We start from the raw sequence: 24,003 nt of genomic DNA, 5'->3' as shown, positions 1-24,003 counted from the left end.
TTTGAAACCTGAATTTAAATTTTGTTTCTGCTACTATCTAGCTCTTGGGTAGTAACTTAGACAAGTCATTTCATTACTCTGACACTTAGTTTTTTTCATTTGTAAAAAGAGAATAATGGTTCCTACCTTCTAAGTTTGTACATGGAAAGGAGCACGTGTAAGCACTTAGCATGAGGCCCACGTAGTAGGATCTAAAAAATGCGCCAGGTTTGAAGCTCTTCAGAGATCTTTAAGAAGCACTTATAGTTCACGATATGTGTGAAATATTAAGTACTGCATTCACTTAATGATTATTTAAGAAGGAATAAGATGCGTTGTACATGATCAATTCATATCTAAAAGCGTGTAAGTGAGCAATTCTGATGGTACGTCATCTTTGCCATTCTGCAAATTTGAGGCTAAAAGGAGTGCTGTGTTTAGGACACTGTGCGGGATGTTTCCCAAGCTTGCTTTCAAGTTCCATGTGGTTTTATAAGGAAGTACCGAATCCTAACATAATGATAGAACAAGCTCATGCAGTCAGATAAATCTGAGAGATTGGTTACTTCACACAGTGAGTCAGTAAACATTTCCAATAGCCTAAAGATACCCTTCTATGCCTATTTCTCTTTAGCAGGTCACTGTGGCAAACTCCTCAAAGTTTAAAAAACAAACATACTTTTCATCATCTTACTGGGTTAATCTCTGAACCTGAAAAATAATGACACGTTTGACCTAAAGTAAATACTCTTTATGTGTTAAGTTGCAAAATATTGGTATGCTCTTGTCCGCAATCTCCTGGATTGTGTCACTGTTCATACTCACTTCCTCGGGAATGGTATCCAGGCTTTAAACACCATCTATCAGCTAATGCCTGCCAGACACACGTGGGCAGCTCAGACTTGATTATTTTCTCCACACTTGATTATTCAACTGCCTCCTGGACATTTCCTCTAACTGCCAAATAGACATCTCACACCCATCATGTTCAAAACTGAACTCCTGGTCTTCCTTTCAAATCCTGCTCTGCTCCACTCTTTTCATTCAGTTAATGGAATGGCACTCCCATCCTCCAGTCGCTTATGCCCACTTTGGATTCATTTTTGACTCCTCCATTTCTCCCACCAGCCCTTTCTAACCTGCTGGGAAATCCTACTGGCTTTACCTTCAGAATATACCTAGGACTCTCTAACGTCTCTCAATCTCAACTGCTACCAGCCCTAGTTCAAGCTTCCACTGCCTTTGGCCTGGATTGCTGCAGTCAGCCTCCAATGTGCCTTCCCTTCCACTTTTGCTTCCCTTAGTCTACTCTCAAATCAGCCAACAAATGGATTCTTAAACCCTGCAATGGCTTTCCTGCTCACTCTGCTCCAGCAACCTGACAGACTTGCTGTTCCTTTAACATGCTAGGTAGGCACACTCCTGCCCTGGGGTCTCTGCCATGGCTTTTCCTCTGCTTGGTCGGCTATTTCCCAGATCTGCCCATGGCCCACTCCCTCACCTCTTTCAAGTCTTTGCTGAAATGCCACCTTCTCAATGAGACTTATCTTGACTACCATATTGTAAACGGCAAACCACTCAACACACTCCCAAGCAACCCTCTTACCTTACTCTACTTTTCCTAGCACAATCTCTAGTCGGTTTATTTGTTTATTGTTTATCCTCTGTCTTCTTGCAATATAGACTCCATGATTGAGGGATTTTTGTTTGTTGATGCATCCACCAGGCTAGAATTAGTGTGGCACATGGGGACACTCAAGTAAATATTTGAGGATACAAATAATTTTAACGCGTTCCCTCACATCCTTGAGTGTGCATGTACTCCTGTAGAAAGGCAGCATATACATACGAAAAGATGAATATCAATACAAGACAATTAGCATATGCTGATAAACACCAAAAGATGGTAATGTTTTAGGATATTACATAGGAAAATGAAAGCTCGGAGGAGTGTCACAGAAGTTCAGAGAGGTAATTTTTAAATTTGGCAGGAAGGTAGTCACACCTCTTTGAAAATCTGATGAAAGCTATAGACTCCCATGATCCAATGAACATGTACACACAATTTTGAATATAATTACAAGGAGTTCAAACCCGCCCTGAAGCCAGCCATGAACTGGGAATTGAGAATCCTTGAATTTAAACATGGTTTTATCACCCAGGGCTTGGGAAAGGCTTGGTGAAGATGGAACTTAAACTAATTCTTGAAGAACAGGCTATGAAGGAGAAAATAAAGGAAAGAAGGTTCTTTTCAAGCAAAAGAAAGAGCTAAGGGTGACAGCAGAACAGTTTGACTGGAATGAGGGATTTATGCAATACTTAACAGGCTAAGAATTGCTTTGTGTATAACTTAAATACGTATATGAACTTTGCAAATCACTGAAAGTGTTTGGGCAAGAGACTATACGTCTAAAATACTGTTTCAAGAAAATTAATTTGTAAGTTGTTTATAGGAGCAAAGTTGAGAGAAAAAGTGAAATTAAGGAAATCATTCATAAAGCCATTTTATGATTCAAGTCTGAAGAAAAAGAAAGTGAACTGATAAGGTTTAGAGAATAACGAATTTGAGGCACAAATCCAATTAGAAATGCCTGGTTTGAAACTGAAAATCAGAAATGAACTTCAGATCGGGCCCAGTTATATAAATTCAGGTGTTATTTACTAAATCTTTGAGTGTGGTGGAAAAAAAATTACAAGAGAAAAAGTATTAAGAATACAGATTAGTCAAAGGCTTTGGATGGGACAAAGTGAACAGCCTATTATTGTAATCACAATAAAATATGTTGAATTTATATAGAATACAACTTAAATAGGATGCTTGAGGTATACAGGTATTATGGGTGATTGAAAATTGTGGTTGAGGGCTAATAAAATTTTTTGTTTTAATTTTTGCTTGCTATTTTTTCCTCCAAAAAGTTTTATTATGCTTTTTTCCTCCTTGATAACTAGGGAACGCAGCTGAATTATTTTTAGATGAGTCAGGATGTCACTATCCTATAAGGTGATCATCATAAATAGGTATTTTCAATGTAATATCACTATAGAAAATTGGGATAAATCCATGGTGACCACAGAAGACATCCAGGTATTTAAAGACTTCTGATTATCTATTTGACTTTTAGGTAAATGCAGATAGCATCAAAACAATACAAAATTTAAATATTTAGGGATCCATTAAGTGGGATTTGACTCTCGCTTTTTTGCCAACGTGCACAAAAGATACAGGATGTTAGTGTCAAGTGCATTATTACATCACTGGTAGAGTTTCCACTGGCATCTACCTGCTTTGTAATACATAAGATGTTTATGATCTGGATGCTTCTTCCTTTAGAACTTACCTGCTCCAGCCTTTGTGACGCTCCAGCTATGATTTGAACTTAAAGAAATAGTTCATTTTTGGTGTAACAAATGTTGGAATCTCCGCCCCAAATTCTATCAGAATGTTTCTGTCACATTAGAACCTTCCTCATTCTAGTGCAACATGCCAAGAAAACCAGGTATAAAATGATACTTGTTTAATCTTCAACACATGCACCTGTCCTTACATAGCTAGACACAGTGCAGTATACGCATACAACTATGCCCAGTAAACAATTTCGCAGATTCCACTTGAGTTTTTGTTTTTTAATCGATGATCTCTAATTTTATTAAGGGCTCTTAATAAAAGATTGAGCAAAAGAAGTGAATCCTGCTTAGAATTCCTGCTCGGGTTCCCAAAGCCATTCTCCTCCCCAACCCCTTTTCTCTAAACACCTGGTTGAAGACAGACTTAAGAAACAAGTGCTCACAACCCGCTTTCCTTAAAATCAGCCAATGCTCACCGTGATAGGTATTCAGATATTCAACTGCAAACACACATTCTCTGTGTGTGTATATACTATATTCCTCTCTCTCCACCCCGCCTAAAACAAATGGTGAAGCGGAAAACTAAGGTCTTCCGGTACCTTTTCGGAGACTGACTTAGGGAGGTGCAGAGGGGATCCAGAAGATTGTGTGGGGTGCCCGAAGGGAGGCCCCGGCGGGGGGAGAGGGGGAGACGGGGAACCGGCCCTCGCGGCCTCCGGACGCTCCTGCATCCTCCCAAAGGGAGAACACCGGGGCTCCGCCCTCCGCTCACGGTACCCCACGTGCTGACTCCGGAGGGGGCAGCTGCCGAGGCGGCTCTCCTCCTTTGCTCTTCTGGGTGCCGGGGCCCCTCCGGGCAGGGCCGCAGGCAGCTGAGGAGGCCACTCCGAGCTCACCTCAGCGTTCCCGACCGCGGCTGCTACCTACCGTCTCGGCCCCTGCCGGGCGGCGGAGACAGCTCCACGACTAGCCCGCCCCCGGGCGGAGCCGGGCCTCACCTGCGCCGCGGCGGGGCCGCCCCAGGCCGCGCCCAGAGGAGGAGCCTGCGGACGCCCCGCAGCGAGGAGCGCGCCAGGTGAGCACGCCTGCGCAGTCAGGCCGTAAACAAGCCCGCCCCTTCCCCTCGGCCAGCCTCCGCTGGGCCGGCTCGCGGGTGGGAGGGGCCAGGAGGAAGAGCCGGAGGGAGAGGAAGGCGCCTGCGCGGTGGGCGTGATCCGGGCACTTGGGGCAGGATGAACGCTGCTTTCCAAGATGGCGACGGAGGGAGGAGGGAAGGAGATGAACGAGATTAAGACCCAATTCACCACCCGGGAAGGTCTGTACAAGCTGCTGCCGCACTCGGAGTACAGCCGGCCCAACCGGGTACCCTTCAACTCGCAGGGATCCAACCCTGTCCGCGTCTCCTTCGTAAACCTCAACGACCAGTCTGGCAACGGCGACCGCCTCTGCTTCAATGTGGGCCGGGAGCTCTACTTCTATATCTACAAGGGGGTCCGCAAGGTACCGACCCGGGCGTCACCGGGGCCACCCAGCGGCGTGGGCAGAGGCCGGGAGCAGGGCGGTGACAGCGGGGGCCTGGGTGACCAATAGGGGTGGCCGTCGCTCTTACTTTTGAGTGGGCCGGTAACTCCACTGGGGTGCCCCTGAGGAAGGGGGATTCGGGAGTGAGCCGGCTGGTGGCGGTGGCGTTTCGAAGGTATGGGGGCGGTGGAAAGAGACCGTGGGGTGCGGGGTTCGGTCTGGGAGGCCCCGGGAGGGGCCGTCTGCCTCTCCTCTGGCGGGGTCCGTCAGGCTCTGACACGACCAGGGAGCGGGCCTGCGAGTCCCCGGAAGAGGTGGGGTGGCCGTCTAGTCTACTTAGGTTGCCTCGCCTCCCGGGAGGGTTGGGAGTCTCGCTCTGGGTTAGAGAACGGGCGGCTTGGGAAGGTCTGTAAGGCGGAACCCGGGCTGGGAAGCGGACGGCTTGAGACTAGGTCAGAAAGGACCTGCTCGGCACGAAGGGCTACTCCACCTGCTGCCGCACTGACACTTCCTAGGAGCCTCTCCTGGTGTTGACACTCTATTTACAAAAACACCCGAGGGAGGACTGCTGTCACTGTCTCTGCCGAGGGAACCTTCTTCTGAGAGGTTGTTAAAGAGGGTCATCTTGTCCCTGCTGGTATGGGAGGGCTGATTACTACAGTTGTGAGGTCGAAATGATGCTGTCAATGAACTAAGGTGGTTCATAAGGGTTCGGTGTGAGCGTGCCCAGATCAGTCTTGTCCAACAAGTCAGACTATGTCCCAAACAGGGAGGCCTATGCCTTAAAAGCTACTTTACAAGAACCATTCTTGGCAGGCGACTTAACAGTAATTCTGTGAAGCATGTAATCATCCTTTAAAAATAATCTCTTTAAAAGAAGCAACTTATTAGAATTTTTCTTTCATTGGCAACATAACTTTGTTCTCATTGAGAACTGCTTTTGAGATATGCGTTCTTTGACTTGACTCTTGGAAGAGTGAGGAAATGAATGTGCTCCACAGCACCTAGACATGGGAAAAGGTGGTAACAGATTTAGAAATGTTCAGTTAGTGTAAAAATAAATTGTATATACTGAAGAGTGAACATTCTCTTAAGTTTTAATAGCCAGAACAGTTTGTTTTTGCTTGGTTAAAAAAACTAGGGAATGACAGTGCTATTTAAATGACAGTGGTAGCAAGTTGTCTCATTTGTTCAAGGTGAATCTTTTTTGTTAGTGTTTGTGATAAGTGTACCACTCACTGTCTTTGAAGTATGCTGTTATAAGTTACTGAAAGCACACCGCTTGGCTTTACTTTTTCTCTTTTGGAACTAGGAAAGTGAAGTCATTAGTCTAGGAGCTGAAGTTTTAGTCCTACTCCCAACTTTGTCACTGACTTGCTGGGTGACCTTGGACAAGTTATTTAACTTCTTTCTGGACCTCTTTAAAAGTAGAAATGCTGCAGTACACACGCTGTAATTTATAATATAAAGACTAATGAACTTTAAAGCCCTGAAACAGTAGATGTAAGATATAGTTAAAATAAGCATTAAGAGTAACTGTCAAACAGGAAGCTTCTATCTTGATATTGGTACTAGGACTGAAAGGATCAGCTTTTTCTCTGGAAATAAGTTTAGAATTTTAAGTTATTAAATTTCATTTATATAAAGATACAAAAAGTGCTTAAAAACTAAATTTACTAGTAATTACTAGTGTAGGCATCACCATTTTTTAGAATAGTTTTCTTTGAAAGTATATTATTTCTGGAGCATGCCAGTAGCAAACCTTAACTGGATCTGGCAGCCCTGGTTTGCATCATAAAAACAGGCCCCTTGCCTGAAAGTATCACAACAGTGTTCTCCTTTAGTGGGATGCTATCAGTGAAGGGTAAAACTTAGGGGAGCCTTTCAACACTACACCAAAAAATGATTTTGAACAAGACAAAAATCTTAAACATGCAAATTTGTGTTTAGTTGTGTAATTTATTTGAGCACTTTAATTTTTTGGTGAAATTTCATTTTCACGTGGTAGTATCTTGTAAATACATTTGTATCTTGTAGATACACATGGTGAATGTTTCAACTCTCTTCTAGCCACTGTAATTAAAACATTTTTTCCCCATGAATGAATTGGTTTATTATTTTTGAGTATAGATGATTGTTTTTGGAACTCTGTTTTCTGATTTTAAAACAGAGCACATAATTTTCCTTAATCAGTAACCCAAACTGACTTTTTGGAGTTAGGCATTATACATCAGTTTTTGACAGTTGGTCATTTTGACTATTTTTTTCCCGTTTTTCTTCAGGGCATGTAAAGTTTTACAACAGTTTTTCAGATCATTCAGAAGACCAAATTTGGATGAGTATATTCAACTTAAACCTGCATGTAAAATGAGTGAGAATAGCCTCTGAAAAAACTGAAATCACGGACTCTGTGCTGCCATTCCTGCGAGGAAGTGTGGAATCATGGGGGAGGGGAGTAGATGGGGAGGTGGTCTAACATCTGAGTCCAGGAGAGTAAGCTTGGCCCTGTTAAGACATGTACAGGTCACTTTCTGGAGCCCAAAGGGACCTCAGAGCTTATGCAGTCTCACCCCCTCAGAGAAAACCAAAGTGAGAGAGCATGTGCAAACCTGTGTTATAGCGTTTTCTCACAGAAAAATGAAGCACACCTGAATCCAAAGACCTGTCTTAATAAGAAGAGACTGATCAAGTTTTTTGGTTACACAGATGCCATATACTCCAAGCATTTCAGAATTTACCCCCGCATTCTGCCTATATTATCTCATTGAATCTTGGTGGCACTCACAATCAAAGTTTGGAATGGAGTTTCTTGTGTGAGGCGATATAATTTTATGAATTTATTTTGCTCAACTGAAGATAATGTGAACATTGATTTAATCATTAGCACATTGGTACTAATCATTTCAACAAAGATTTGAGTGACGTATGATAATTATACTAGGCAAGGTGATATGGGGTTTCCAGAGATGAGTAAGACCCTGCCGCTCCCCAAAGGACATTCAGCTGCTAACTTTCAAGCCTCTTTAGAGCATACTTTGCTTTCCTTTTTTTAAAAAGGTTGTTTTAGGATAAAGATGCCAAAGGTAGCTGGGATAATTGGACTTACCTTTCATTTTGTGGAGACCTGTTTTAACATAAATGTGACTGGCCACCATTCAGATCTCAGCCGAAACGTCACTTCCTCAGCAAATCCTTCTTTGAATTCCCAGCATCCTGTACGTTGCCTTTCTAGCACTTTTTAAACTTTGTGATTCTCTGGGTGACCATCTCTTCTATAAACGAAGCTCCCTTAGAATAGGAGAATAGGGACCACGTCTTTTCTGCTTTCTCTGTCTTCCTACCCAGCAGTGACCAGCACAGAGTAGGCCCCTACTATTTATTTGTTGAGTAAATGACTGAATAAACGTCCATCTGTGTCATACTTTAAAAAGATCTTTAGAAGCTGAAAAACATATTCAATTTGGTCCCCAAAGTAACAGGTATTTTTAGTAGCTCACATCTTTTTAAAGACATTTAAAATTATTGTTAGTAGGTTACAAATTTAGCTTTCTTGCAACTGGGAAATTATGTAGCAAGAGACAAGAGCAGATCACTTTTGATCTACTTCTGTCCAATTGTGCTACCTACCATAGCTGCGTACCAACTAACAACTTTTTAAAACTATGTCTACTCAGAATTACTTGATATTCAAGTCAAAGAGCCTTACTCCCTCCCCCAATCTTAAGATTCCTGGCTGCAAATGTACTGCCCAGAGATGTTATTGAAGCAATTCCTACAATAGGTGAGAAGTAGAATTAGATGGCTTTCCAAGGCCTTTTCAACTCTTAAGGTTGTGTGATTCTGTGCTCAATAATTTTTAAATAAAAATAAAGTCATCTTTCTGTTGGGAAGATGTCTTCATGTCTTGGACTCATTGCCTTCTTCTTGATTGGGAATTGGGGAGAGTGGAGTGTTTGTGAAAGCAAGTTGAACACATTGTGATTCTAGGTCTTTATGCTAGAAAAAGCTTTGTACTCACCATGCTGAGATGAAGCTGGGGCCAGAAGAAGAGTCGGCTAATACTAGCTAAAATATTTTTAGAGCCAGAGTTATCCAGGAGGGTAATGGGTTGGCCTGGGAGAGAATGAGTATTCTGTCTGGAAAATATTCTGTGTCTTTGGCAGGACAGCAGGACCACCTGTTGGCAACTGAGGAATTCATGCTTTGTGTAGGAGGGCGAACTAGATGCCTTTTAAAGGTTTTTTTCCACAGACAAGTTTTAGATACTGGATTGCTCCAGAGAAGGTCATGTTCACACCCTTCTCCCCATTTGTAATTTTCACACCTCTCTGCTCCCCATTTAAAGTTTAGAAAGAAGCTTAGAAGTCTAGAACTTTTTATATCAAATTTACTTTGAGTTATTTTGTACTTAATTTAGTAGGGCACGTGGAATTGAGTGGAAATCTGTATTTTTCCATTAAGGGCTACTTAATCACTTCTGAAATATTAATAAAGATATAGTTATTTGACTATAGAATCTTATAACCGAGGGAAAGCATCTTAACTTACCACTTACAGTAGGCTTGAGAAACTTTCATCTGATACTTTGGTTCTGTTGACCTTGAAGCAGAGGGTGGTGATGAGATTTTGAAAGACTCCCTGGGTGGATATCAGCAATGGCCAGAATCTCCCAGAACATGTCAGTGAAATCCACGAGCTAGCCATGAATGTCATTCTTTCAACAAATATTTATGGGGCACGCCTACCAGATAGGCAGTACTGTTCTAGATGCTGGGTGTAGACAGTCTCTGCCCTTCAGAAACTTGTCACCTATATTTATTTTTATTGAGTTCATCTAGAGTGACTTAATTTATTTAAGTATTTGTTATGCTCTGGTAGAAAATCTGAGCAAGAATCAAAATATAGTTAGTGGATTTTGTTACTGACTGGTTTGGCTGTATGCCTAAACAACCTAGTTTTAAAAATAAATGTGAAGGTTTTTGTAGTCTGGTATTTGATGTCTTAGAGAACAATTTTATTTATATATCAAAGAGGTTAGTTTGTGTAGAAATATAAAATGTGGCCTTACTTGGTTATTTAGGAGTAGACATCGAAAAATAGAAATAACTTTAATTGACAGGCATACTCAGGCTTAGTTTTCAGGACATTTTAAGTTGTCTGAGAATATCAGTGACAAGTTACCTTATTCTCTAAACATTTGGCATCTATTTTTCCTAATAGAGTACAAGGTACAAGATATGATCGAACAATATGGTGAATGTTTAAATAAAAACAAATTTATTACAGTAAAAGACACATTGCCATTAATCCCCCTCAAAATACTCTCCCTCCACTTCAAACACACATCCCCTCGTTCTTGCTACTTTCTGAAGCAGTTCTGCAAGTCCTCTTTCATGAGTGTCTTTAGTTGCGCTGTCATGGCTGCCTCAATGTCTTGAATCATTTTGATTTTGGGGAAGAGCCAGAAGTCACACGGTGCCAGATCCGGTGAATCAGGTGGATGAGGACACACTGTAATGTTTTTATTTGACAGAAATTGCCGTGTACCAGAAGCCATGTGTGACACGGAGCGTTGTCACGATGGAGGATGATTTCTGGCACTTTAAAACACACCTCCTCTGAACCGTAGCTCACACCTGACTGACTGCACCGAACAAGTTGAAACTTGTCACACATTATCACTAAGGTTCTCGTGCTGCTTCTTATATTCAAGATTCCTGCCTTTCTGTTGGATGGCACTGGGCAGCAGCATTCACCGTATTTCGTGATCACAACGGAAAGGCTTTGTGTCACACTTCGCTTCTAATACACGGCAATTTCTGTCAAATAAACACATTACAGTGTGTCCTCATCCACCTTATTCACTTGATCTGGCACCTTGTCGCTTCTGGCTCTTCCCCAAAGTCAAAATGACCATGAAAGGTAAACGTTTTGAATTGATTCAGGACATGAAGGCAGCCACGCCAGCACAACTAAGGACACTCATGAAAGAGGACTTCCAGAACTGCTTCAGAAAGTGGCAAAAATGATGGGGTAAGTGTGTTCGAAGTGAGGGGGATTAATGGCAATGTGTCTTTTACTGTAGTAATTTTTTAAGTTTAAACATTCACCTCATAGATCTTGCCTTAAGAACATAATCCTCATTCATGAAGTGCATACTGCAGAAGTGTTGCGTACAGAGTACTGCTGTCTGTGGTGGATGACATGAGAGGGCACTGATGTTTCCAGTCGGTGAGGAGCTTCTGTGCTGATAATTGTAATACGAAGTCGAAGGCATGTGCTGTGCTTGTGCATAAGTGGTACCAGAAACGGGGGATTAAGGAGTAAAGGTGAAGTGGTTGTCTGCTAGCAGGGGAAGAACACTGGGGTGGATTTCAACTAGCTGCTTTGCCTCAAAATGCTGTGTCCAGAACACATTTCCGTACATTTTAAAACTTGTAGCCTTATGTTTCTAATTTCAGAAATGCTTTATCTTGATTTCTGATTGAACTTCAGTTGGCAATTGCTCTTTTGGCAAAAGCATTTTCTCAACTTCACAGCTTCTCTACCAATTGGTAATTTGTAAATTGAGTAATGTTTTGCATTATCAAATCTATTTTGTAACATGGATTTTTAAAAAGTAGGGTTTATTGTACTAAAAACAAGCCAAATCGATCTGTGCCACACCTTATCTTGTTTTGTAGCAGTAGGAAGATGGGCTTGAAACTATACATTTTATAGGAAAGAAGCAGTAATTGTTCATGAGGAAGGAATTTATAAGGTTTTTCTATTTTAAAAGTAAGAACGGGAATATTTTAACATATTCTGAAGTAACCATGCTCTAGACGTCTCCTGTGACCTGGGGCTGTTTTTCCTCTGGTTGGCGCACAACCCGTTCACTGTTGTGCTTGGCTTTTCTTCCTGCTGCAGCGGAACTCGTCCGTAGTCATCCTCTTCTCTTACTCTGAACAGAATCTGAGGGCTGCACCAGCCTAGATGGGAAAGAATGTTTTACCTCTTTATTTTTACAACCTCTAACTGAATTTTAACATGTCCTTCAATTGTGAGTATAGGCAACAAATCACAGTAGTAACAGACCTGTGACTTTTATCACCAATAAAAATCACAGATGTTTGCATATCACATTATGGTTGTTGCAGATATATCAGATATCATTTATACTCATCACTGCTTTGAAATTACAGTAGTGTGGGTCTGCTACTAGTGCTTGTTACTCTTTATGTGAAATAAAGAAACTTTTAAAAATCCTAAATTTGTTTAAATGGTATAACTGATTTTAATACAATTGATCTCCTTTGTAATCTTTTGTATTTGAAAACATTATTGTGAGAAGGAGTTCATGGCACAGGAAGTGCAAGCAGCCTGGTTTTGATGAGTCTCAGCTCACTTTCTTGAGTATCGTGCGTGTGACGGAGTGGAAAGGGGGGTGCTGGTGTCTCCTGCCCGGTGGTGAAGCGCTGCGCTGAGCTCCGGGAAGGGCGCTCTGAGCGCCTGTGGTGTTTTCGTCCAGCAGTTGAGTCTCTAGAATGCTGAGTTGGCCTTGCCATGTGCTGCTTTTCTTTTTCTTCCCGATCGTTCTTCTGCCTGTTGCTGGGCTTAGAGAGGGAGGAGCACAAGCTCCGCTCAGCCAGGGGTCGCGCGCCGTCTTCCCTTTGGGTCAGGTAGTAGATGATTAGAATGCCAGGTGTGTCTCAGTTGCAGTGGGAACTTGAGGGACTTGAACACCGTGACATTTGAACTGAGTGCTGATGGGCGGGTGGGCGGGAGGGGGCGAGAATTCTAAACCAGGAGAAGCAGAAGCCCAAGGCCTAAGGACGAGGCATTTGATGGCGCCTTCTGAGAGTCGTGAGCTGCGCTGTGAGGGTGGAAGCCCGTGCAAAGCTTGCGAGGATGGACGGCCTTCCTGGGTGGAAATCATTCCAGCTTCGGCTGTAGCCTCGCTTCCAGAACTCAGCGTGACTGAGAAATGTCTCGTGTTTTCTCTCACTTGCTACTGCTTCTGAGATGCGCACTGCCTCAGTGTGTTACTCGTCCTCCTTCGGGCCTCCTGCTGCCTTGTGCTCTGTCAGGACTCAGGTCATGAGATTGTATCAGCCCCCCCCCCCAATACCTTCTTTTCTCAATGGGTTTAGCGCCTGCCGCACTGCCACTGTCACGCCTGTCGTCAGAGCTGTAGTTACTCACGTCGCCCCCCAACCCAAGCACTCACTCCAGTTCTGCCCCTGCCTGAGTCTAATCCTACAGCACAGGCGTTGTTCTCTCCTTCATCTTAGAAAGGCTGGGGTAACCGTGTCTGGTCCCCACTCACTCCCTAGGGGTCCTTTGCTCGGGCAGCTACTACTGCCCCATCTCTCAGCCACTCCTTAGAGCAAAGCTCCTCAAGTGCGGTCCACAGACCAGCACCTTCAGCGTCTTCACCTGGGGGCTTGTTGGAGGTGCAGAAGTGGCCCCAGTCCAGGCTTAGGGAGTCATGGTCTGCACTCTCAGAGGGTCCCCGGCGGGTCCTGTGCTCGCTGAGGTTGGACAGCGCCGATCTTGACTCCTTCACATGCTCTCGGCCTCTGCAGACTTACTCCTGCCAAATGGTTGTACCTTCCTACCGTCTATTGTAAGTGTACAACTCTATGATTTTGAGTAAATTTACCAGTTTGCACAACTATTATCATAATCTGGTTTTAGAACATGAGGGATTGTTTTTAAATTTAATTTTGTGTAAGTTTCAGTTATGCCCGATGAATAATTTCTCAAGATCTGCTGTAAACATAGTGCTTCTCGTTAACAATCTGGTGTTGTGCACTTCCACATTTCTTAGAGTAGATCTCGTGTTACGTGTTCTTACCACAAAAAAACAAAACAAAGGCACGCAAGGAAACTTTGGGAGGTGATGGATCTGTCTGTTACCTGCTTGTGGTGATGGTATCACGGTGTATGCGTAGGTCCAAACTCATCAAATGTGTACCTATAATATGTGCAGTTCCTTGTATATCGATTATATCCCAATAAATATGTTAAGAACTAATTTACTTTTGTGTTTAATTGTATAAAACATTTATGTGGTTCCAGCCACAAACTATAAAGCTACTCAGAGATCCAGCTTCCGTTTCTGTCCTCCCCTTCAGTTCCCTTTCTCTTCCTGTGATCATTTTATTTGGTTTTGCCTCATGCTTCTGCTGTGATAAGAGTAAGATGCCATTTGAGCAGGGACGTGAAAGAGTTGAGGGAGCGTCCTGTGTAAGGCATTGGGTACTTTTCTTGCTGCTTAATGAGACATTGTTGGAGTCCTTTCCGTGTTAATTAGTAAATGGAGAGCTTCATGCTTTCTTATACTTGCTTTACAGTCACACTGTGGCTGTATCACTACTTAACCAGATGACTCTTGGTTGTTCATCTTTTAAAAAAAAATACAAACAATGCTGTAGTAAATAACTTGGTAGGCATATGTTTTGCACAGAGACAGGTCTGTCTGTAGGATGTATTTCCAGAGGAGGTACTGCTGGATCAGAGAGTACTGCTGGCTTGTATGGACTTTTGATAGATGGCATCAAATCACCCTCCGTAGGGAGGACTTGTACTAGTTCGTACTGACATGAGAGCAGCCTGTCTCACCACTGCCTCGCTAACAGTGGTGTCAGACTTCTGCACTGGATCTGATAGAGGAGAAATTAGTGTAATTTTTGTTCGTTTGTTTTTCCCTTGTAACGAAAGAGGTTGAGCATTCTTCTACATATTAAGAGCGAAATGTAGTTCCTTTTCTGTGAACTGTTTTTTATCCCTTGTCCATTTTTCCATTGGATTATTGGATAGCTTGATTTTTTTTTAAGAAGGAGCTCTTTATGTATTAAGGAGATTAATCCTTTGTGATATGAATTACAGATTTTTTTTCTTCCCAGTTTGTCATCTGTCTTATAACTTTGCTTAGGGGTGTGTGTGTTCATTTTTGCCATGAAAAATTTTCTTATTTTTGTAGTGAAATTTATAAATCTGTAAATTTTCTTTTATAAGCTTTTATAGATAATTTTGAGCCACCGTTTTATTTAGGTGTTAACCAGTTGCCATTCTCCAAGGTTTAAATAACAGGGAAGAGATTTACATTTTAATATTTGAGAGTTTGGTTTAACAAAGACTTTTCTGGAAGGAAGAGATGCACATTTGAATGTGCTATAAAAGGAGATGGTGGATGGTGATTCACTCGTGGTTCTTAAGGTTCAGCATATCTTAAATATATTATAGTGGAGGGATGTGTGGGTTTGCAAGTAACAGGAAACCCAGTTTAAACTGGTTTAAACTTTAAAGGGGATGCATTGGATTATGTCATTGAAAATCCCAGGCGTAATGTGGGTTTCAGGCACGGTTTGATTAGGGTACCAGCTCTTTTGCTGAGATTCTCTTGGTTTTGCTTTCCACTGTGTGTCAGCCTGGCTCATGTGGCAAATGGTGGTAGAGGTTGTAGGCTTCACGTTTCTGTGCCAATGGGCCAGAATGAGAGCCAGTCTCCAGGATGAGAATGAACAGCTCTTGTGACTTTCTCAGAAGAAGAAGGATGCCCCCAGCAAATCTCTGTCTTTGAGTCATTATCCCAGATTGGATTACCAGCCAGTTCCTGAGGCCAAGGAATTTTGCACTGGTTGGCTGAGTCTTGGCCAACCCACACCTTTAACAAGGGGGTTGGATTATCTACATTATATGATTGCTCTGGAGCCCACTCTGGAGCTGCCTGTGAGCAGATAGATACCAGACAAGAGAATAGAGCTATAGATAGTTACTGGGTAGGCAAACAAGACGCGAACTACACTGAGGGGCTCACGCTGGTAATAGACAGCGTTCCATTTTACAGGAATGAATTTGTTGAGATTATAGCCCTCTAAGGACTTCCTTGAGTAAAGGAGTCTTTCACGTTCCCCGTCGTAAGCCAGACGTGGTCAGTGGTAATTAGCAGCGCTCACAGAGGCAGGCTTGCCAGTGCCTTTTGCGTTTGTTGAGAGGCTTGTAGAAGTTAGTCACAGCTTCAGGTCTTTTGCTAGTTCGCGTACTGGGCTACCCCACGAGCGGGCTGTGTCCAGTGTCTGGATCGCCTGGAGCTCGCTTTGTTTAGAAGCTACATCGTCCTTATCCTGGTGTCCTGGAAAAAAGTGCTCACACTGTCCTTTCCCATCCCTTCTTAATTCTTTCCGCTTAATTAGAGGAATTGCACAACTTACATTGCCCTTTTTTTCCCTCTGGATTTGGGAACAGGTGTACATGTAGCTAGTGAGACTGAGGGCAGTATTAGCTCAGCTAATTAAAAAATGGTGGGTGTTATGCTCAGGGCTTTCCCTGATGTGGCGATTTGTGTTTCCCAGAGGACTGAGAGCTGGGAAAGCTTCATGGAGTCCCGCTGCCGCACTGTGCGGTGCGGCCCAGCGGCGGCCCAGGGCCGTTTGCCGTTCCCTGGCATCCCTTTGGAACCTCTGCCCTCAGACTCAGGCCACCTTGCTCTTTCTCTCTCACGACTTCCTGGCCACCTCTGCTCATTGAAGACTTTGGTACCTACCTGCCTCCCAGCCTTGCTTTCCACTGCAGTTCTGCCGTCATCTCACCTGGCTTCATATCCACGGCATGACCCATCAAGCACCTTGGCTCCTTGGCGTCTTGGTTTCCGTGTCCACCCCCAGTGGCCTCCTGTAGTCTGACACTCTGGGTCTTCTCCTCAGCTGAAATGGCTTCAGCTCCAAAATTGCTTGTAATTCAGATAGAAACAGTCGTCGTCCTGCTCCGATGTGACCTCGTCCCCCACGGCTGTCGTTTCTCTGGGATGCTGAGCGCTCAGCTTCACGCTGCAGATGCACCACACCGACCCGTGCGGCCCACAGCCTCCTCGCCTCAGCAGCATCTGACCCTGCTGCGCACCTTCTCTGCTGCAACACTCCTGTCGGGCGGGCGGGACACTTCAGTCTTGACTTTCCCTGGCCATTCACGCCTTCCGCCCTCGCCAGTTCCTTCTACTCTACCTAGTCCTTCCCTGGATTCCCTTAGGACTCAGCCCTCTTCCCTTTCCTCACTCCCATCATAAGTCTTGACTATATCTGTATCCTTTGTTTCCTAAAATTGTTTCTTTATGCCTTTTCTCCTGACCAAAGGAAAAGGTATTTATTGCAGTAAATTAATCCAGAGGGCATTCGGTGAAAGCAAGAATCCATTTCTTAGGGCAGTAGAACTTCCATCACTTCCTTCTCCTGGTGGTGATTTTGGCTGGTTCCTTTTCCCGCTTCTGTTGCCTTTTGCTTTCTGGACCATCGGTCTGCGATCCTGGACGTGGGCGTCCCGCGTGGGGACTGTGGCCCTCCTCTGCAGAGCTGGGACCTGTGCCTGAACCTTTGGGGCGCTCAGGGCTCTGCCATTTTAGTCACCAGCGGGAGCGTCACTCATTCATATTTTAAATTTTTCTTGAACAGATTTGCAAGAGTGTCAATTAAAATTTTGTTTCATGGAACCAGTTACTGTTTTGTCGTTTTCTGTTTCTGTTTGTTAATACTGTTATCTTTATTTCCTTTCTGTTTTCTTTAGGTTTACTCTGTTCTTTTTCTAGCTTTCTGAATTGAAAACAGGTTTTCAGCCTTTCTTTTTAATGATGTGCTCAGGCTATAGAAGTATTGCTTTAACACTCTCCCATAAGTTAGATGTGTGGTAATAGCATTGTCATTAAGATGTAAATTTTTTTTATTTCCGTTTTTATTCCCCCTTTAACCCTTGAATTTCTAAACAGGCATTTTTTTCTTTTTTTCCTAAGCAGGCATTTTGTAGTTTCTATTCATGGTGTTTAATTTTGTTCTTGATTAACTTATTTGCATTACATGGTCATAGAATATGTTTTGTTTTTTATTTCAGTTATTTGAAATGTGATGAGACTGGTTTAAATGTGCTCTGTATTTCTAAAAGAATGTATATCCTCTGTTTGTTAGGCTCAGGGTGATATCTCTGTGTGTCAAGTTTTTAATGCTTTTCACGCTGTCCTTAGCTTTATAATTTTTATGATAGCTTTATTTATCAGTTAATAAGAGGTGTGTTAAACATGTCACCGTGATTCTGGACTTGTCAATTTCTCTTTGTCACTTTTGCTTTATATTAAATTCAGAATTGTTAATCTTTGTAGCTTATTCTTTGTTTTGGTATACTATACTTTTCACTATCTCTGTTTTTGTCATAAGTTCTATTTTGAGGACTGGAGAATTAGTTTATTTTTGTTAGTGTTTGCATGAAATGTCTTTTTTTTTTAATTAAAGTTTATTGGGGTGACAATTGTTAGTAAAGTTACATACATTTCAGGTGTACAATTCTGTATTACATCATCTATAAATCCCCTTGTGTGTTCACCACCCAGAGTCAGTTCTCCTTCCATCATCATATATTTGAATGAAATGTCTTTCCCTTATTTTCAACTTATTTATGTAGTTTTGTTTTCTGTGTGTCTTTTTTGGTCCTCTTAAATGTTTTCTATTTCGTTATTTGTGCCACTTTCTTCTCCTCTACCTCCCCCCGGACGCCCACTCACACCGACTTTCCCTCCACCAGGAATTCCCGTTGATTTTATCTCCAAAGCAGATCTTGAATACGTCTGCTTTTGTTCTCGCTCCCTCACTCATCTCACCTGGACACCATGCAGCCCTCTGATTGGTGTGCTTTGCTCTTGCTGCCCTCTGATTTGTTCTCTATACAGTAGCCAGAGTGAGCTATAAAAATGGGAGCCTGATTGTCACGCCCAGGCTTAACATCTTTCAGTGGTTCTTGTTGCTTTTAGCTTTAAAGACAAAGCGAGTGTAGGCCTGGCCCCTGGTTACCGTCTCATCCTCCTCTCCTCCTTCCCCAGCTCTCCTCACACACTGGCTTCCTTTCCATTCTTCCAACAAGCCTTCCCCTTCTTGCCACAGACTCTTAGGTGCGGTTTCCTTTGCCGGGAAAGTACTTCCGCTCCCCATCCCTTACCTGTTTAATTCCTACTCTTTCAAAGCTTAGCTCGTGTGTCATTTTTGCCCAGTCCTCTTATCCTGACCCGAGAATAGGTCAGGTCTCCTGTTACTCCCTGCCAGGCTGTCTCTCTAGCACAGGTCACGATCATAATAAAATACTTTTAATTTGAAATTTAATGCCCCTCTCTCCCCATCCCCTCAACTAGATTGCCAGCTCAGGAGGGCTGATTCGTCTGACTGATCCGTTGCTGAACTCCCTGGGCTCGCTCAGCGCCTTGGGTGCCTTATAGGCATGCTCTGAAGATTTAAATGAGCGGGTACATGTATAAGTGACTTTGTCATTTGTTTGTTGACAGTGGGTGGATTGCTGTGCTAAGCATATTGTCTTGAATGTAGTTGGTATTTGATTAAATATTTCAAAGAATCAATCTGATCCTTCTCATCTCTGTCCTGAGATGATGTTTTAAAGAACAGCAAACTGCTAATGTGTACCCCATTTCTGTTATTCCTCTCTTCCCCCTTCTCCCACACGTGCATTTTACCTCAGCACTGGCAACAGGGAGAGGCGTGAAAGAGAGCTGAGAAATCTGGTCAGTTTAAAAGGTTTTCTTAGAAGGAAAGTGTGCCAATCATTCAGATCACTAATAAGTTTGCTGTGTAGGAATTTTTCTTTCATTGGCGGTGGTAAAAGGTAGATTTTCCCCCCTTAACGTTGAAAGTAGGGTATGATTATGGTAGTAAATGTGGAAAGTTAAAGTAAGAAAAATCCCATCTCTCACAGCTGTTAGTACTTCGGTGTTTTTCCTGCCAATCCTTTTTCAATTGCCAGTTACATATTCTAAGCACAGTTTAAGTCCCTAGTACCTAATATTGTGCCGGGCGCTGTTTAGATGCTCATTAAATATTTAGAGAAGGAACCCAGGTACATGGTCTTTGTCAACTTTAAAATCTTCCGCAGCTCCCTAACTTAGCACCTAGATAAGCACTGCGTTTGTTGATGGTGCTCATAACCTATTTTAGAGTAGTTGAGCTTTACATGAAGGGATGATTCTTTTTTTTTCAATGAACCTATTAGATCATTGTAGAAAGTTGCTGGGGCTAAATACCTTGCAGTCACCTGTGAGTTCTTTTGTTCTCAGTCTACTCCCAACCCTTCAGTAAGGCCTGTTGGCTTGGCCTTAAAATAGATCCAGACCCTGATCCCTCCCATCGCCCCCTCCCCAGTTTAAGGAAGCATCAGCTCTCACTTGGATCATACAGGGGTCTCCAGATGGGCTCCCCGCCTCTTACAGCCCCTCGCCTCTTACATCTTCTGATGGCAGCCAGTGATCTTTTAAACAAATAGGTCAGATCCCATTTCTCCACTGCTTAAAACTATCACTTAGAATAAGATCACATTTCCTTGCCATGATGTGGTGCCATGCCTGTCCCCAAAGCCCGGAGTGATTTGCTGCCACACTCCCTCTTACGCCTTCGAGCACATTCCACCCTCAGAGCCATTGTGGGTGCTGTTCCCTCTGCCTAGACTCTTTTCCCTGAGTTGCCCCCCTCCCTTCTTCACATCCCTGCCCAAATTATCCTGCCAAAGAAGCTTTCTGTCGCCCCTCCCTGGAAAGGCACCCCCATCACCGTCCATGTCAGTCCCTCGACTCCCTTTTCCTGACTGATGTTTCTGCATAGACCTTACCTCTCTGATTCTCCCAAAGTCCTTGGTTCCTGGCTGGCCGTCTCCCTCCTGCCGTCCCCGGGAGGACAGATGTCTCTGCGGTGCTGAGACCCAGTGCCTGAGACAGTGCTGGGCGCACATAGTAGGACTCAGTAAATGCTGAGTGAGTGCTTTATCGCCAGTAACTTAGTGAGAAAATCTTCATTTAGGACACAGGTATTAGGACTTCTCACAGGCGTATTTTATTTCTTAAGTAGGTAATAAATTCACATGGTTCAAAATTCAAAGGGCAGGCAATGAAAAGCCTGGTACGCTGTCCCCTAGCCACTTGTTTCCCACAAAAGTAACCAGTGCGAAGTTCTTGTGTGTATTTCCAGAGACAGCCTGTGGTCCTATACACAAAATCAGATGCAGTCCTCCTTCCATTAAAAAAATGCAAATTTTAGTATCCACACTGTTTTGCACTTTGTTTTTGCTTTGTTTCCTAAAATACATTTTGAGGATTATTCTTTGTCAGCTTTTCTTTAGTTTGTAATAGCTGGACAATATTCCATTGTACAAACATTGGAATAAACATTGTCCTGTAGTTTCCCCCTTTGATTGACATTGAAGTTGTTTCCAGTCCAGTGTTTAGCCGTAAAAAATAATCTTGTACATATATCGTGTTGCCATGTTGCTAGTGTGAGTGGAATTGCTGGGTTAAAGAACATGTGTATTTGTCATTTTGACAGACACGGTCAGAATGCCCTCACAGGTTGTACCAATCTCCGCTTCTGCACAGCGTGCTATTATTTGATCTTTGCCAATTTGACACATGAAAAATGGTGTAACACTAGTTTCGTGTTTCTTGTACTATGAGTTAAGTCAGCATCATTCCATATACTTAAGAGCCATTTGTATTTTCTTTCCTGTGGGTCGTTCATGTCCTGTACCCATTTTTCTACTGGGATTCTGGTCCTATTTTCTTTTTCTGTTGACTTACAGGAGCTCTCTTGTATGTGAACTAGCCCTTGATCCGTGATCTGAGTTGCAGACATTTGGTTCCATTTGGCAGTTGAGTTCTGAGTTTGTTCATGGTGGTTTTTCTACATAGACATTTTATTGTATTTTGTTTTATAGAAAAAGTAGTAATTTTTTCTCATGGCTGTGGGTTTTGGATCATACTTAACCTTTCTAATTTTATTTTTTTTAAAAATCCTCATGGTTTCTTCTGAGGTTTCATGGTTTACGTGTGCTATCTCCTTGATGCTGCTGAGATTTATTCTGGTACAAGTTATGAGATGGGGTTTCAGACCCCCTTTCGGGGGCAGCAAAGTAATCAGGGTATCTTGATCTCTTATTTCTTATATGGGAAATAATCTGTCATCAGTTTTCTGCTGAACTCTGAGTGGTGGAAACCAGTGGCCATGTCTGGTGTATTTTTCAGTGTGTCATGGTTACCTTTATCTTACCAATGTTGACCTAAAAAGAGTGATTGAAATGCAACGTACTGGTGAGCATTGTTTTGAAACAAATTTTGTAGAACTTGCATTTGGTCAATATTGGTAAGATTAGTAATGAAAGGTGCAATGATAGCTAATTAAAATTATGTACTAACCCTGAGGGGCATGTTTATTACATTATATAAACTAAAGAAATAAGGGGTTGTCCTCTCTCATTTGAGTGACTTCCTTGATTAATGCCTGGTAATGCCAATTAATAAAGAGGAGAGTGTAATGGGGCTTGATTCTCAGGTGACTGTTTCTTGTACCTAGTAGATTCCTTTTGGGGGCCATCATCTTGCAGGTCTTGGCTATAGTGACAGAGGGTATTTGGGGTCACCTGCAGCAGAATCAAGATGGTCTTTCGCTGCTTTTGCTCTTTTGTCCCCCTTTCCGTGCCACTTACCTGACCTTACCTATTGTCCCATTTCTGCTTGCAGTGCCATTTTCACCTTGGGGCTGACTTTCCCAGGCTTTGTAATGGCTGCCTTTCCTGAAACCATCAAATCCAGGCTGAGCCTAGTAAGCAAGTTAGCCTACCAATGGCCTCCAGAATTTCTCTGTGCCCAGTTCTGTGATGAGGTGCTCCCACGCAGACATTTCACAGGCCAAGTACACACCTGTCTGTCTGCTTGACTCTGCTCGCGTGCCGCCCATGTCCTTGCCTGTGCCTATTTACTTTTTACATATGCAAACACTGGCCCCTCTTGCTTCTCTCCTTCCTTGTAGCAGCGATTCTCTTACGTGTGACCCTCCACCAGCAGCACAGCCCCTGCTCAGAACCTGTGGAAATGCAAGCTGGTCAGTGTGCCGGCTGGGGATTCTGATGTGGTGAGTTTGAGAACCACTACCTTTTGGGGCTCATCCAGGGCGCCTCACAGCGAGCACTCAGTACAAGCTGAGTGGCTATTTCATTTGTAGACTATTACTAGCCATTGATTAATTTGTACATCACCACAGCTACCATTTATTCAACACCTACTCTGTGCTGGGCACTAAACGGGGTGCTTTCCCACACACTGTCGTCCTCACAGACACTTTGCAAAGTGGGTGGTGGTGTTTCCCACTTCATATAGATGAGGGAGGGGAGGCTCTGGGATGAAGCCAGCGGCCAGGGCTACGCAGCAGGTGGGCAGCAGCACCCTTCTAGCACCCCACACTGCCTGTGGTATAAACCTTGTTCCCAGAGAGTACGTGTGAGTGTGGGGCTGTCTGTGGTCGTGGAACAGATGGTTGTACTACCCGTATTTCCGCTTCCCCCGTCGTAGTCTTAACCCCATCCACTACGCAGCAACCTTCTAGCTTTTTAAAAATAGAAACACAGACTATTTGATTTCACTTACTTATACTATGTCAGAGAAGTGGGAGGTGAAAGGCTTTGCGATCCTAGTCCAACCCCTGCAGTTTCACACATCTAGCCTTCATGTTATATGTGCTACTCAGTGTTCTGTCTCAGAAACGAACTCATACTTCCGTTGAGGTAAAAACTGGTCTACTAGACAGCTCTGGCCTCTGAACTTAGATTATTTTTACAACTTTAAAAAATTATGTATGCTACGTTGATTTAGTAAAATCGTAAGTGGCTGGAAAGAGTAATTTTGCTGGCTTTGCCTTGGTCCAACCGTGTTATGAAAGTGCGGTGGACAGGTGACCCCAGATGGAGCACTGCTTGGTCCCGGGGACGGTGTCATTTCCGGTGAGGAGCGAGCCTGGCGTGTAGGCTCTGCTTCCTCTTACCTCTTTGACCTGACCCCCTTCTCACATTCAGACCCCCATTTATGCACGTATTTGCACACACATTTCTGGACAGGTAACTAGATAGACAAATACAAGTATTTTTTAAGTGCCTCTGAGGAATCAGATGCTTTTTTTCATGCTAACGCCTGTGCCTCCTGGTTTGAGTGCATCTAACAAATGTAAATTGATGTTATTTACTTAGTAATGATAACTAATACATAGCACTTTGTGCTGGCACTCTTCTCATCACTGTACATATTTTAACTCCTTAATCCTTAAACACTGTATATGGGAGAACTATTTTATTGCAGTTGCCCCCCCCACTTCTCTG

At 43.2% G+C, this 24,003-nt stretch overlaps 1 protein-coding gene and 1 long non-coding RNA gene across 13 annotated transcripts in view; one reads left to right on the top strand and one right to left on the bottom strand.

The window, feature by feature from the left end:
• LOC109455555 (uncharacterized) overlaps positions 1-4,436 on the bottom strand; it is a 36,198-nt gene extending 31,762 nt beyond the window's left edge. Inside the window, exon 1 of one of the 2 annotated variants that reach the window (XR_012494505.1) lies at positions 4,252-4,436. This is a non-coding gene — a long non-coding RNA (uncharacterized LOC109455555). The remainder of the gene's footprint in view (positions 1-4,251) is intronic. The other variant, XR_012494504.1, reaches the window with a different exon arrangement.
• Positions 4,437-4,496: 60 nt separating this feature from the next.
• The window catches only part of WDR20 (WD repeat domain 20), a 55,953-nt gene continuing 36,446 nt past the window's right edge, over positions 4,497-24,003 (top strand). For 2 of the 11 annotated variants that reach the window (XM_019747231.2, XM_019747229.2), the window contains exon 1: positions 4,515-4,824. In XM_019747231.2, the coding sequence (XP_019602790.1) occupies positions 4,576-4,824 (249 nt within the window). In that variant the 5' untranslated portion in view covers positions 4,515-4,575. Of the gene's footprint in view, positions 4,825-7,127; positions 12,586-24,003 lie in introns of those variants that run through there. The other 9 variants (XM_019747225.2, XM_019747223.2, XM_074326911.1 and 6 more) reach the window with 8 other exon arrangements.

Source organism: Rhinolophus sinicus, linkage group LG03 (genome assembly GCF_036562045.2).
Source record: "Rhinolophus sinicus isolate RSC01 linkage group LG03, ASM3656204v1, whole genome shotgun sequence".
Lineage (NCBI taxonomy): Eukaryota > Metazoa > Chordata > Mammalia > Chiroptera > Rhinolophidae > Rhinolophus > Rhinolophus sinicus.
The sequence above is the reverse complement of the archived record's forward strand: the minus strand, read 5'-3'. Positions and strand labels throughout refer to the sequence as shown.